The 15,832-nt window shown below is 44.1% G+C and overlaps 1 protein-coding gene across 4 annotated transcripts in view; it reads right to left on the reverse strand.

Annotated features, from left to right (window-relative positions):
* Positions 1-15,832, reverse strand: part of ORC4 (origin recognition complex subunit 4) — a 58,596-nt gene that overhangs the window by 29,430 nt on the left and 13,334 nt on the right. For 3 of the 4 annotated variants that reach the window (XM_038751139.1, XM_038751136.1, XM_038751138.1), the window contains exons 3-5: positions 8,947-9,023; positions 6,321-6,397; positions 6,083-6,173 (exon numbers count right to left, since the gene is read on the reverse strand). In XM_038751139.1, coding sequence (XP_038607067.1) covers positions 6,083-6,173; positions 6,321-6,397; positions 8,947-9,003 — 225 coding nt within the window. In that variant the 5' untranslated portion in view covers positions 9,004-9,023. The remainder of the gene's footprint in view (positions 1-6,082; positions 6,174-6,320; positions 6,398-8,946; positions 9,024-15,832) is intronic. The other variant, XM_038751140.1, reaches the window with a different exon arrangement.

Raw genomic sequence — 15,832 nt, forward strand, 5'->3', positions numbered from 1 at the left:
GGAAACTTATTCAATTGATGTGGGGGACGGCTGCTAAGTGGTACCCTGTTAATGACTGATCAATCAATCAATCAATCGTACTTACTGAGCGTTTACTGTGTGCAGAGCACTGTACTAAGCGCTTGGGAAGTCCAAGTTGGCAACATCTAGGGACAGTCCCTACCCAACAGTGGGCTCAGTCTTCCGTTATATGGCAGAGAACTCGTGGGTGGCAGGCTGTTTTTATTCATTCATTCAATCGTATTTATTGAGCGCTTACTGTGTGCAGAGTACTGTACTAAGCGCTTGGGAAGTCCAAGTTGGCAACATCTAGAGACAGTCCCTACCCAACAGTGGGCTCAGAGTCTAGATTCTAGACTATGTCTCTATATGTTGCCAGTTTGTACTTCCCAAGCGCTTAGTACAGTGCTCTGCACACAGTAAGCACTCAATAAATACGACTGAATGAATGAAATATTCCGTATCTGCTGTGGACAGGGCCTGTGTCTTTTATACTGCCCTCTCCTAAGCGCTTAGTACAGTGCTCTGCACACTAAGCGCTCAATAAATCTGACTGACATTGACGGATAGATTGACGGACAGGGCGTAGCTCGGAGCAGAGAGAGCACGGGCCTGGGACTCAGGATGTCCTAGGTTCGAATCCCGGCTCCACCACTTGTCTGCTGTGTGGCCTGGGGCAGGTCACGTCACTTCTCTGGGCCTCAGTCCCCTCATCTGCCAAATGGGGATTAAGACTGTGCGCTCTATGCGGGACAGGGATTGTGTCCAACCCAATTTGCTTGTATCTACCCCAGCGCTTAGTACAGTGCATGGTGCTTAAATACCTTACTTAGTAGGGTACACACATCTAGTAGGGACTGTCTCTATATGTTGCCAACTTGTACTTCCCAAGCGCTTAGTACAGTGCTCTGCACACAGTAAGCGCTCAATAAACACGATTGATTGATTGATAGTAAACTGTAAATTCCTTAATGGCAGAGACCAAGTCTTTCCTATTGACTGTGTGTTCATTCATTCATTCAATCATATTTACTGAGCGCTTACTGTGTGCAGAGCACTGTACTAAGCGCTTGGGAAGTACAAGTGTGTTCTTAGAAGCTTGATAGCTAGGCAGACAGTAAGCGGGCCACTGATGACTAATAGTAGGGGATTAGAAAGGGCTAATAATAATAATAATAATGTTGGTATTTGTTAAGCGCTTACTATGTGCAAAGCACTGTTCTAAGCGCTGGATAGTTTAACATTTTTAACCCCTGCATTGGTAAGGACGTTAAGCCGTATTGCTCTAAAGGGGGATGACTATATTGTGGACAGGGAACGTGTCTATCAGCTCGGTTGTGTTGTACTCTCCCAAGTGTCTAGTACAGTGCTCAGCAGCCAGTAAGTGCTCAATAAATACCATCCATTGACTAATCAAATAACATGCCTGAAAGATGAACTATATACCCCATTCACAAAGCGGGGCACTTCTAAAAAGAAATTCTGTGGGGAAGGAGAAAAGGGATCATTTTTCGATACTCATTCTGTGTGGGCAGATATTGCTTCCGACAAGGACTCTTACAACTAGCACCACAGAACATCTCACAAATAGCCTAAATTTTCTTCCAATTAAACCCTTAATAATAATAATGATGATGATGATGATGGCATTTATTAAGCGCTTACTATGTGCAAAGCACTGTTCTAAGCGCTGGGGAGGTTACAAGGTGATCAGGTTGTTCCATGGGGGGCTCACAGTCTTAATCCCCATTTGACAGATGAGGGAACTTGAGGCCCAGAGAAGTGAAGTGACTTGCCCAAAGTCACACAGCTGACAATTGGCGGAGCTGGGATTTGAACCCATGACCTCTGACTCCAAAGCCCGGGCTCCTTCCACTGAGCCACACTGCTTCTCTACTTCTAGACTGTGAGCCCACTGTTGGGTAGGGACCGTCTCTTTCTGTTGCCAACTTGGACTTCCCAAGTGCTTAGTACAGTGCTCTGCACACAATAAGTGCTCAATAAATACGACTGATGGATTGATTGATTAAAATGTGCCCTGCAACTCTTTTGGATCCATCATTAAGTCCGGTCTGATGAGTCGGTAATTAACGAGTTTAAGTGCACTGGAGAATTAGCACGTATTATGTTTTTCACTGAAAGAATGTTAGAGCTAAAAATGTTCCTAACCGCTAAAGGATAACAAAAACAAAACAAAACAAAAACCCCACAACCTTCGAATCTTCTATTTAAATCAACCTCAGTCTAAAGGCACATGAAGGAAAATAATCACAAAAATTCAGGCTAAATTAGGATCGAATTGAAGCTCGGTATATAATTGCATATCATTGATTATTTATTCCTATTAATGTCGGTCTCCCCTTCTTTAGACTGTAAGCTCGTTATGGGCAGGGAATGTGTTTGCTAATTCTGTTGTACTCTCCCAAGAGATGAGTGCAGTGATCTGCGCAGAGTAAGCGCCCAATGAATACCACCGGATTGGCTGATTGATTCCCCCCAAGTCCGTCTCCCGGCTTCAGGCGCTGAACACCTTAAGCCTGGATTCCCAGGGAAGGACACAATAAATACTACCCGATACCAACGGTCAGTACACTCATTCCATCTGCCTCTGCCATTGTCGACAGGATGTTAGGAGGAATCATGTTCTTCTTATCCACGCTTTTGGTTAGGAATATATCGTCTGTAGATATATATATATAATATACATATATTATTATATAATGTGTATATAATAATATATTATATATATAATATCTATATATAAATATATATATATATATATTGGTGTACCGATGGATTTTGCAAAGGTTTGCTTGAGTCAACTCAATTTCTAATGCCTATTAACAAAATGGTATTACGATGGCATTTGTTAAGCACTTATTGTGCGACAAACACTGTTCTAAGAGCTGGGGCAGATCAATCAATCAATCAATCAATCGTATTTATTGAGCACTTACTGCGTGCAGAGCACCGTACTAAGGCAGATACCATCGGACGCAGTCCCTGTCCCACGTGGGACTCAAAATGTAAACAGAGGGGATTTGCTTAACTTTTTCCCCTGCCAAAAGGGACTGCAGTCTATTAATGATTCATCCTAGTTCTACCATGGTTTCAGGTCAATCAATCAATCAATCAATCAATCGTATTTATTGAGCGCTTACTGTGTGCAGAGCACTGTACTAAGCGCTTGGGAAGTACAAGTCGGCAACATATAGGGACGGTCCCTACCCAACAGTGGGCTCACCGTCTAGAAGGGGGAGACGGAGAACAAAACCAAACATACTAACAAAATAAAATAAATAGAATAGATAGGTACAAGTAAAATACATTAATAGAGTAATAAATATGTACAAACATCTATACATATATACAGGTGCTGTGGGGAAGGGAAGGAGGTAAGATGGGGGGGATGGAGAGGGGGACGAGGGGGAACTCATACATGCATGCGTATGTATGAGAGGTCAACTCACACATGCACGTGATGAACGATGAATATCTTCACTGTTTCCGATATGCGTTTTAAAACGTGATCTCTCCAAAGTGGACTATTTTCAAATGCATCGGTTAAATGATTTTTCCCTACTCGGTAGACTTCCTCAAACGAACTGGCGCCCACGGCCCGTGGTTGCTTTTCTCGGACGCGTATTCATTCTTCTTATTCCATAACAGTGTCCTCATCACAAACCAAACCTCTGATATTGTTCTGTTTTGAATTTGTCCTGGGGGATACCCTAATTAAAGTAGCTTGGATATTGCTGTGTCGCCCATCCAGTCCCTTAATAATGTCAACTATTCGTTTAGCCCCTTGAATCGTTAGCAAACGCCAGATGGAAGATAATGCAATCTAGTGGGAAGATCATGGGCTTGGGATGCCGGGGACCTGGGTTCTAATTCTGGACCTGTCGCTCGCTGGATGGGCGAAATTGGGCAAATCTTTTAGCTCCTCTATGCTTGTTTCCTCATCTGTAATGAATATATGTATATACGTTTGTACATATTTATTACTCTATTTTATTTGTACATATTTATTCTATTTATTTTATTTTGTTAATATGTTTTGTTTTGTTGTCCGTCTCCCCCTTCTAGACTGTGAGCCCGCTGTTGGGTCGGGACCGTCTCTACCTGTTGCCGACTTGTACTTCCCAAGCGCTTAGTGCTCTGCACACAGTAAGCGCTCAATAAATACGAGTGAATGAATGAATGAAAAGGAAATAAATAACTGCTCTCTTTCCCCCTGAAGGAAAGGGACTCTGTCTGACCGGAGGTTTTTTTTGTACCTGCCCCAGATCTTGGTAAGCATTTGATACCACAAATTATTATTATTATTATTAGTGTTACTGAAGACTGCACGCAAGCAGCTGAAGTACAGAAACAAAAGCTAAAATTCATTTCTTTGGGAAATTTAAACCCGATGATTACACAACGTTTCAAAAGTCCACCCACTACCCCTCAAATGATATATTTTTAAACGTAGACAATTTTCCAGCTAGTCACCTGACACGGGCCTCTGCTCCTTGTCTTCGTTCAACCACCTGCACCTTCTGACATCCCTGACCTTCCACCAAATAACTCATTTTCAACTTCTTGGACTTGAATTCATCCTAACCCTTCCTGAAGTGGCTATGTCTGTCTGCCCGGTTTTCCTGTGGAAGTGAATTTCAAATGCTCAGCACGCCCCGTGCCAATCCATCGAGAGCGTTATGCAGAATTAGTAGACCAGGTTCCTGCCCTCGAGGAGTTTGCGATCTAGCGGGGGAGAAGGTCACTTGCGCGTAAAAGCGCCAGTGGTCTTCCCGAGGCCCTGATTCTGGGATTCGGTGACCAACAATGCCAGGTTAACGCTGTTGTTCCTACACTTCATGGTTTTACAATGTTCAGTTATGTTCCCTTTCAGTCTTTGCCTTTCCAGGCTGAAGTTTCAATCTCTTCCATCCCTCCTCCTCGGAAAACTGCTCGATTCCCCAGCTGGTTTTGACTAAAGCACACTAAGTTCCCCTGTACCAGCGGCGGTTACTCTCCTGATGAACCTTGGGCAAATGGAAACTTTCACTCCAGGATCTGCCTTCCTTTGACCTCTGCCCCCCTACACAAGGGCACAAGTGCGGCTTCGACAATTTATCCAGATCAACACACGCTGTTGGAAAACCCTTCCCTCCCTCCTTAACGCCAGTCCATCGAGAGCGTTATGCAGAATTAGTAGACCAGGTTCCTGCCCTTGAGGAGTTTGCGATCTAGCAGGGGAGAAGGACATTTGCCCATAAAAGCGCCAGTAGTCTTGCCGAGGCCCAGATTCTGGGATTCGGTGACCAACACAATGCCATGTTCACACCGTTGTTCCTCCACTTCACGGTTTTACAATATTCAGTTATGTTCCCTTTCAGTCTTCGCCTTTCCAGGCTGAAGTTTCAATCTCTTCCATCCCTCCTCCTCAGAAAACTGCTCGATTCCCCAGCTGTTTTTGACTAAGGCACACTAAGTTCCCCTGTCACAGCAGCGGTTACTTTCCTGATGAACCTTGGGCAAAAGGAAACTTTCACTCCAGGATCTGCCTTCCTTTGTCCTCTGCCCCCCTACACGAGGGCACGAGTGCGGCTTCGACAACTTATCCAGATCGACACGCGCTGTTGGAAAACCTTTCCCTCCCTCCTTAGCGCTGTTCTTTCTAAAATGCAGAGTGAAAGCACAGGCTGTGGAAGAACTGCGTGCAAACCTTTAAAAAGTAGAATGGGTAACGTTACCTAGACCTACTATAATTCCAGAAGGTTAAAGTGAAAGAAGGCTATGTATTAAGACTGTGGACCGTTAAAACGTGACGGAAGTGGAGAAAGGAGGAAAAACACCACAACGGACCAGAATTAACTGTAATTCTAGAAAGTGCATTGCTTGTTTCCATTATAACAGACAGGAGAATATGCCAGAACGTCATATATTTTACTTATAGCCAAATTTCAGAATTTAGTCACACGATATTTGATGGAGCCCCCTTTTTTTTAATAGAGAAAACACCGCCAGCTTGGAAGGCAGAAAGGGGCTTTCTATGAATCAACCCACAAAAACCTCTGAAATCAGTGACACTCCTTACCATGGTCTTTCCCGATCCTCTGGGTCCAATGATTAGTACGGAGTTACTTTCGCCGTGGACTGCTGTTCGCTTGAGCAGTGCGGCTAAGTTTCTGAAACGACAAAAGCCGGCCAAGCTTCGCAACGAGAGCTTTCATCCGAGGGCGAGAGCATGCCGAAGACTTGGGAAAACCGGGAAGATACGCAACAGGACCTCTCCCGGCGAGTCGCGTGCGAGGTTCCGGCGTCGGCTCGCCTACCTGTGCTGCTCTTGGATTCCAAACAAATGCTTCTGAGGGCTCTGGTGACAAAACCTTTCTCGTAAAATTGTTTGGGCCTGTCGGAGAGAGGGAAACGAAACCCTGAAAAGTGGATGTGAAAGGGCATGACCGGACCCACAGTTACACACCGATAATTTCAATATAATTATCAATGAATTTGATCATTTCAATTCCAGTCGCACCCCCTACTCCCAAACGGAGCACAGGCCTGGCGGTCCTCCGCTGCTTGTCGGATGTGTGACTTTGGGCAAGTCACTTCGTTTCTCTGGGCCTCAGAGAAATGGTTTGTAAAATGGGATTAAGACCGTGGGCCCCAAGCGGGACATGGATTTTGTCCAACCTGACGCTACCCCAGTGCTTAATACAGTGCCTAATGTATAGAGAAGCAGCGTGGCTCGGTGGAAAGAGCCCGGGCTTTGGAGTCAGAGGTCATGGGTTCAAATCCCAGCTCCGCCACTTGTCAGCTGTGTGACTTTGGGCAAGTCACTTCACTTCTCAGTTCCCCCATCTGTAAAATGGGGATGAAAACTGTGAGACCCACGTGGGACAACCTGATCACCTCGTAACCTCCCCAGCGCTTAGAACTGTGCTTTGCACATAGTAAGCGCTTAATAAATGCCATCATTATTATTATTATTATTAGAGTCTGGAAACCTGACTCCCTTGCAAAACAGAATAAAATGAGGGCGCCGTTCCTAGAAGATATTGTCACATAACTAGGCATTTGTAAAGTGAGGCTCACACACTGGGAAAAAAAGAGTTCCTCTGCAGTTTCCACATTTCCTCTCCATACAGTTTAATACCCACCCCCATTCCCTATCAGTTCAAGGAGAAAGAAATCTGAAAAGCGATATATATGGTAAAAGCATCAGAACAAGAGAAGAGGAAGAAGGAGCTGGGGAAGGAGGGTGATAAAACGTCCTTCTTATCCACAAGTTTTCGTACAGCTTTCCTATGCTAGACTGCCTTTCTATAGGGTTTTTCTTCACATTCAAGGAAAGCAAACGTCTAAGTGGGTACACAATGCCCGTGCCGCTTTCCCAAACTCGGCTTTGAATGGCCTCTTCGGTTTATTCGACTCTTATGGCGTTTTCAAAGACTCTAATACCGTATCTTGGGTCAGCGGTACTTTTGATTGCAGGAGTGGACAGACGCGGTCCCCGACTGGTTGACAATCAGCTGCCGAGTGAGCCAAGCGACAAGCAACTGGACCCATTCCTTCCAAAAAGGGATGAGCCGAGAGATGGATGGATAAAACCGGGCAAGAGGGGAAGCGGGAAAGCCTGACACATTGAAATGCACTTGGATATTTCAACATGAAATGAAAATGGTAACTTTTGTTAGAAGGTGGGAGGTAGGGGATGGTTTAGGGTGAGACCATAAGGAATAGACTTATTCCTTAGGCTTCTTCTAGACTGTGAGCCCGCTGTTGGGTAGGGACCGTCTCTATATGTTGCCAACTTGGACTTCCCAAGTGCTTAGTACAGTGCTCTGCGCATAGTAAGCGCTCAATAAATACGATTGAATGAATGAATGAATGAATAGTGAGGAGGACTCGCTGAGCCATTCAACGCCTAAGATAAGCACACACAGTCCATGTACATGTTTTTGACGCAAGAGGAGTTAGGAGCACATAAGATGCTTGGTGGGGAGAGGCAGGGGGGTGGGAGAGGGTTAGAGTAAAAAGGACAGATGGTACATATTTACTATTCTATTGATTTTGTAAATGATGTGCATTTAGCTTTAATTCTATTTGTTCTGACGATTTTGACAACTGTCTACATGTTTTGTTTTGTTGTCCGTCTCCCCCTTCTAGACTGTGAGCCCGCTGTTGGGTAGGGATCGTCCCTATATAATAATGATGGCGTTTATGAAGCGCTTACTACGTGCAAGGCACTGTTCTAAGCGCTGGGGAGGTTACAAGGTGATCAGGTTGTCCCACGGGGGGCTCACAGTCTTAATCCCCATTTTGCAGGTGAGGGAACTGAGGCACAGAGAAGTGAAGTGACTTGCCCAAAGTCACACAGCTGACAAGTGGAGGAGCCGGGATTTGAACCCCTCACCTCTGACCCCAAATGTCGCCAACCTGTACTTCCCAAGCTCTTAGTCCAGTGCTCTGCACACAGTAAGCGCTCGATAAATACAATTGAATGAATAAATGAATGAATGGTACATTTAAACATCTACAAGGTGATACTTGTTTTCTGGATGAAAAACAGCTATGGTTCCAACCAAATAATAATAATAATAATAATAATAATAATAATAATAATAATAATAATAATAGCATTTATTAAGCACTTACTATGTGCAATGCACTGTTCTAAGCGCTGGGGGGATACAAGGTGATCAGGTTGTCCCACGGGGGGCTCACAGTCTTAATCCCCATTTTACAGATGAGGTAACTGAGGCACAGAGAAGTGAAGTGACTTGCCCAAAGTCACACGGCTGACAAGTGGCGGAGCCGGGATTCAAACCCGTGACCTTTGACTCCAAAGCCTGTGCTCTTTCCACTGAGCCACGCTGCTTAACCAAAGGCTACAGAATTCCCTTCTTGCCTGAAAACAATGCTGGGTATTCAAAGCTGATCAAAGACTTCACTCACCTGAGAAACGCACTCCCCGTGTTTTAAACTGCTGTTCTTTGCCTTGCGACTGCTCATTTTGTCGCTAATTCAGATCCCTGGGAAAAGAATTTACGAGCTAATTTTAATACCGATCAAGGTGGCACATGGTAAGCTACCAAACAACCGTTCTCTAAACTGTCAATTTAAGGTAAATCAAATTTTCCATCACGCACGTTCAAACTGCCCAAGTCTTTCCTCATCTGATATTAATGCTTCCCAAGGAGACGCAGCTTAAAAATGAATGTAAACGCCTTGTGGGCAAGGAATGAGCTTCGGCTTCTCTTGCATTGCTCCAGTTCTCCCCTCTGGACCGTGTGCTCGTTGACGGTGGGGAATGTGTCTGTCTGTTGCTGTTATCGTGCTCTCCCGAGAGCTACGCACAGCGTAAGCGCTCAATAAATACAACTGAATGAAAGCGCTTCGCGGTTCACTCAGCAAATACCAGAGGCCCAGAGAAATGAACTGACTTGTCCTGACAAAGACAGTCAGTGTTACAGGCCCCGTGAGACTGCGAGCCCGCTGTTGGGTAGGGGCCGTCTCTATAGGTGGCCAACTTATACTTCCCAAGCGCTTAGTACAGTGCTCTGCACACAGTAAGCGCTCAATAAATACGATTCAATGAATGAACCAGGTCCTTCCGACCCCCAGGCCCGGCCTCTTTCCGGTGCTTCTTCCCAGTTCCCTGTTCCCATCCCTGACAGCCACGCAGAACCCCAATCCTCGTCTGCGGAGGGGAATTCTGAGTTTCCGCGATGGTGTCGGGAGCAGCCTGGCCTCGTGGAGAGTGCTTGGGCCTGGAAATGAGAGGATCTGGGTTCTAATCATCATCATCATCATCAATCGTATTTATTGAGCGCTTACTGTGTGCAGGGCACTGGACTAAGCGCTTGGGAAGTACAAGTTGGCAACATATAGAGACAGTCCCTACCCAACAGTGGGCTCACAGTCTAAAAGGGGGAGACAGAGAATAAAACCAAACATACTAACAAAATAAAATAAATAGGATATGTACAAGTAAAATAAATAGAGTAATAAATATGTACAAACATATATACATATATACAGGTGCTTCAGGTGAATGACACACATGAAGTGTCACCACACACTCCTGAAGTTTCTACGGTAATCTCTTACAACTGATGGTCCACAGACGACGACTGTGAAGCAGAAGGGCCTAGTGGAAAGAGTATGTGCCTGGGAGTTATCTGACCTGAGTTCTAATCCTGGCTCTGCCAGCTGGTTGCTGTGTGACCCTGGGTAAGTCACTTAACTTCTCTGTGCCGCAGTTCATTCATTCAATCGTATTTATTACGATTACGATTATTTATTAATCCAATCTCCGTGCCCTGCCTGCTGAGTGACCTCGGGGCAGATCGTTGAACTTCTCTGTGCCTCCACTTCCTCATCTGTAAAATGGGGATTAAACACGGGGAGAAGCAGCATGTCTCAGTGGAAAGAGCCCGGGCTTGGGAGTCAGAGGTCATGGGTTCTAATCCCAGCTCCGCCACTTGTCAGCTGTGTGACTTGGGGCAAGTTGCTTCACTTCTCTGGGCCTAAGTTCCCTCATCTGTCAAATGGGAATTAAGATTGTGAGCCCCACGTGGAACAACCTGATTACCTTGTATCCTCCCCCACGCTTAGAACAGTGCTTGGCACATAGTAAGTGCTTAATACCAAAAAAAAAAATCCGCTCACCCTCCTCCTCAGACTCTGAGCCCTGAGTGGGACAGGGACTGTGTCAGACCTGATTATCTTACTCTATTTTATTTTGTTAATATGTTTTGTTCTCTGTCTCCCTCTTCTAGACTGTGAGCCCACTGTTGGGTAGGGACCGTCTCTATACGTTGCCCACTTGGACTTCCCAAGCACTCAGTACAGTGCTCTGCACACAGTAAGCGCTCAATAAATACGATTGAATGAATTAATTAATCTTGTCTCTTCCCGAGCGCCTGACACACAGTAAGTGCTTAACAAATATCACAGATATTACTATTAGTAGTAGTAGTCATATTCTTACAGCTGAATACTCTGGAGAAAGAGCACAGCGTCAGTGGAACGGTTTAAATAGTATCAGAGGAGGAGTAACTGGCAAGTAGGAAAAAAATCCAAGGGAAACTTTGTAAACTCAATAGAATTTGGGCAGGCATAAAACAAATTTCTTTAAAAAATGAGCTCTTCGACAACAGATGCACCTTTTCGGATCAATTCTTGAACTGCCGATAGTATGGCATCTGGGTGCTTAGAACTGCATAACAAAGGCATCACTGTCAACTGGTTTTAAAGTAATAATAATAATAATGATGGCATGTACTAAGCGCTTACTATATGCATAGCACTGTTCTAAGCGCTGGAAGGATCACAGTCTCCGCTGGTGAGAAATGAAAACAACTTTAGTTTTAAATGTCAGCACCACACAGAAAAATTTCACTAAAACGGTTGTAAAATAGGTGTTGGCATTTTAGCAAGCTGTTGCACCTAAGGAATTATTTGCCTGTGGGCTAATAAACGCACTGGACTAAACACTGGGCAGATTCAGCTGAGACACAGATCTTGTCCCAGACGGCATTTATGATCCCAGAGGTGGTCATATAGTCTAAAAAGGATCTTTTCTTTTTTTTAATATAGTATTTGTTAAGCGCCTACTATGTGCCAGGCACTGTACTAAGCACTGGGTGGATACAAGCTAATCAGGTTGGACATGGTCCAACAGTGCTTTGCACCTAGTAAGCGCTTAATAAATGCCATTATTATTATTATAGTCCCTGTCCCACATGGGGCTCACAGTCTTAATCCCCATTTTTACAGATGGGGTAACTGAGGCCCGGAGAAGCGAAGTGACTTCCCCCAAGTCACCCAGCAGACAAGCGGCAGAGCCAGGATTAGAACCCAGGTCCTTGTGACTCCCAATGTTACGCTCTATCCACAGTGCTTCTCACCCCCATTTTCTCTACTTCTTCTTATACCTTTACTGCTTCTTATCCTCATTTTCCTGCAATTTACAGGTTAAGTGACTTACCCAAGGTCAGATAGGAGACCAGAGACAGATCCAGGATTCCCTGACTTTCAGTATTGAGCTCTTTCCAGGAGACCCCGCAGTCTCCCTCAGTTCTTTAAATATTAGCCCCGGATAAAGAGGTCCGTAGCGGACGTGAAATTCGAATGGGGAAATGAAGGACGGCCCAAAATGTGAAATTGAAACTCTGACAAAGTTCCGATAGGAACTCCATGTCCAGTTTATGTAAAAACCTGTCAGTGCCCTGATCCTTACCAACTAAAAAGCAGGTAGAAGAGAACGAATGATGCCACAGAGTTCTTTTATTTGAATGCATGCCAACGGTATCACGAAAACAAAGGGACAACTATTCAAGGATAATTACTCCAGTTCTATGCTGGAAGCTGTCGGAAGCAGATCTGGAAAAAACACAATTTGTGACATCACCCGGTAAATCAGAACAGAACTGTTTTTCGAGTTTTGCTTCGCAATTATGGGCGCTATTGAAAGAAATTTGTATTGCGGCAATTTTCGCCCTCCCGTACGAATATCAAAATATCAGACTTTATTACTCTGAAAATCAGACGAGTCAAGTCGGACATACTTCTCGCAACTTGTGTTGGAAGCGTGGCCGAGGTGTCTAAGCTGTCTAAGACGCTGGGTTTACGCTCCAGTCTCCCAGGCAATGTGAGTTTGAATTCCAATCAATCAATCAATCGTATTTATTGAGCGCTTACTTTGTGCAGAGCACCGTACTAAGCGCTTGGGAAGTACAAGTTGGCAACATATAGAGACAGTCCCTACCCAACAGTGGGCCCACAGTCTAAAACGGGGAGAGAGAGAACAAAACCAAACATACTAACAAAATAAAATAAATAGAATAGATATGTACAAGTAAAATAAATAGAGTAATAAATATGTACAAACATATATACATATACATATATACAAGTGCCACTTATATATTCCACTGCAGCCACATGTTGTTGAGAAAAAGCGCAGTCCTCTGGGAGTCAGAGGACCTGGGTTCTAATCCCACCTCTTCAACCTGCCTGTTATGTGACCTTGGGCAAATCCCGTAACTCCTCTGTGCCTCAGGTTCCTCATGTGTAAAATGGGGATTCAATGCTTGGACTGAGCTCCATGTGGGATAGGGACTGTGTCTGACCTGATTACCTTCTATCTACCCCAATGCTTAGAACAGTGACTGACACATATTAAGTGCTTCATAAATCCCATTTAAAAAAAAACCCAAATTTAATGCTGAGATATGAAATTCTCTGCCACTCTTCCAACTTCACTGGCTCAAACCCTAGAGAAAAAACATTTATTTTGAATCACACTCGATTCATATTAAGGCTATTTGATTCCATACGACTGTATTCTATGGCCATCAACATTTTTCAAGAGCCTGAAATTATCTCATCAAAAACTGCTGGGCGTTCTTACATGCTTGCGTTAACTGCTCAAGCGCTTAGTACACTGCTGTGCACACAATGAGCACTCAATAAACACGACAGAATGAACTGCTCTAGATCCACTCTCCTGCGGCTCTTACCCGAGTTGTAAGAGAACAATCAAGTTAAATACATCTTTCTGGGTTACATGTTTGGGAGTTTGCCAGCAACACAATATATGTATTTTCCTTCTTCACTTAAAAAAAGAAAGAAAGAAAAAAAAAACAAAAGATAAAAAGTAAACAACCACGTGTTTCAAAGAGTATTCAGAACCTAAAATGGTCTAGGGGGCCCTTTTAGCTATGGTTAGATAACTTGCCTCTATTCATCATCATCATCATCATCATCAATCGTATTTATTGAGTGCTTACTATGTGCAGATTCTACTGCACATAGTATATGTACTATATTCATAAGCAATAAATCGATCCATTTTGTAGGTACAGGCTACAAAGCAAACAGAACTAAGCAATGCAAAATTACATTACAGCGCTCAATAAATACGACTGATGATGATGATGATGATTACTAGTAGTGGCATTCCAAAAACCCCAACTTCCCCTGCTCCGCAACTCCCACCAGATTGAATTCTCTTTCAAAACAGTAGAGTCCGAGATTTCTGCGTCTCTTCACCATCCATTCGTTCATTCAGTCGCATTTATCGGGTGCTTACTGGGCGCAAAGCACTGTACTATTCATTCATTCAATCGCATTTATCGGACGCTTACTGGGCGCAAAGCACTGTACTATTCATTCATTCATTCAATCGCGTTTATCGGGTGCTTACTGGGCGCAAAGCACTGTACTATCACCATCATCATCATCAATCGTATTTATTGAGCGCTTACTGTGTGCAGAGCACTGTACTAAGCGCTTGGGAAGTACAAGCTGGCAACATATAGAGACAGTCCCTACCCAACAGTGGGCTCACAGTCTAAAAGGGGGAGACAGAGAACAAAACCAAACATACTAACAAAATAAAATAGAATAGATAGGTACAAGTAAAATAGAGTAATAAATATGTACAAACATATATAGTACATATATATGTACTATTCATTCATTCATTCATATTTATTGAGCGCTTACTGTGTGCAGAGCACTGTACTAAGCGCTTGGGAAGTCCAAGTTGGCAACATATAGAGACGGTCCCTACCCAACAGTGGGCTCACAGTCTAGCGCTTGGGAGACAGGCAGACACATTCCCTATCCACAACGAGCTAGTTCACAAATCACTGCATCTTAAGGCCGCTGTGACTTTTCTATACGGTATTCCTTCTAAAACTTCCTTCGAAATGACTACCGGTGTTCGACGCTTGGAGAGTCCCGTGGATTCTAAGGGATGGGCGTGGAAGAAGGAAAGATCTCAATCACCACTTCCAGATGCAAGTTATTTGCCAACAAGAAAGCTCTCTTCTGGGCAGCTGCCATTGGCCTGCAGTTTTTGCAAGCACTCCCCGTCTCGAGAAACAGTATAGACACCCTCGCCGGTATCTGAAAACGTTGCATGTCATCATCATCATCAATCAATCGTATTTATTGAGCGCTTACTATGTGCAGAGCACTGTACTAAGCGCTTGGGAAGTACAAATTGGCAACACATAGAGACAGTCCCTACCCAACAGTGGGCTCACAGTCTAAAAGGGGGAGACAGAGAACAAAACCAAACATACCAACAAAATAAAATATATAGGATAGATATGTACAAGTAAAATAGAGTAATAAATATGCAATAAAATGTAATAAATAATAATAAATATGTAATAAATATGTAATAAATATGTAATAAATATGTCATGGTCCCACAGGGCTAGACTGTCCTCTTAAAGTACCAGGAATCTCAGCCCCGGTACCCGTAAGAAAATTCTGTCAAAAAAGCGGGGCACCGTGGAATCTAAACTCAAGGCCACGATTTGGTGAGCCCACTGTTGGGTAGGGACCGTCTCTATATGTTGCCAACTTGTACTTCCCAAGCGCTTAGTACAGTGCTCTGCACATGGTAAGTGCTCAATAAATACGACTGAATGAATGAATGAATTTGGTCTCTTCGACTCTAAAAGCTCCGTCCATCCGGGATACAGAAACAAATGCCAAGCGACTCAAAATAACTCTTAGAGGTCAGATAGAGTTACTTAATGAGCCGGATATAGCCCACAGGCCGTATTTTGCCCTCGTGTAATCCATACACAGACTTGCAGGGCTGAAAGCGCTGTCGATTGTTGGGGCTGACGGCAGAAATATACCAACGGACTGTCACCTGCTTACGAGGGACAACCCCTGGGTCCAACCTTGTAGCTGCCCCAGCGTTTGGCACATAGGAAGTGCTTAACAACTAACATAGTTATCCAGTGCTTAGAACAGTGCTCCAGGGCTTAGAACAGCACTCCAGCGCTTAGAACAGTGCCCCAGAGCTTAG

This window comes from Tachyglossus aculeatus, chromosome 9 (genome assembly GCF_015852505.1).
Source record: "Tachyglossus aculeatus isolate mTacAcu1 chromosome 9, mTacAcu1.pri, whole genome shotgun sequence".
In the NCBI taxonomy this organism is placed as follows: Eukaryota; Metazoa; Chordata; class Mammalia; order Monotremata; family Tachyglossidae; genus Tachyglossus; species Tachyglossus aculeatus.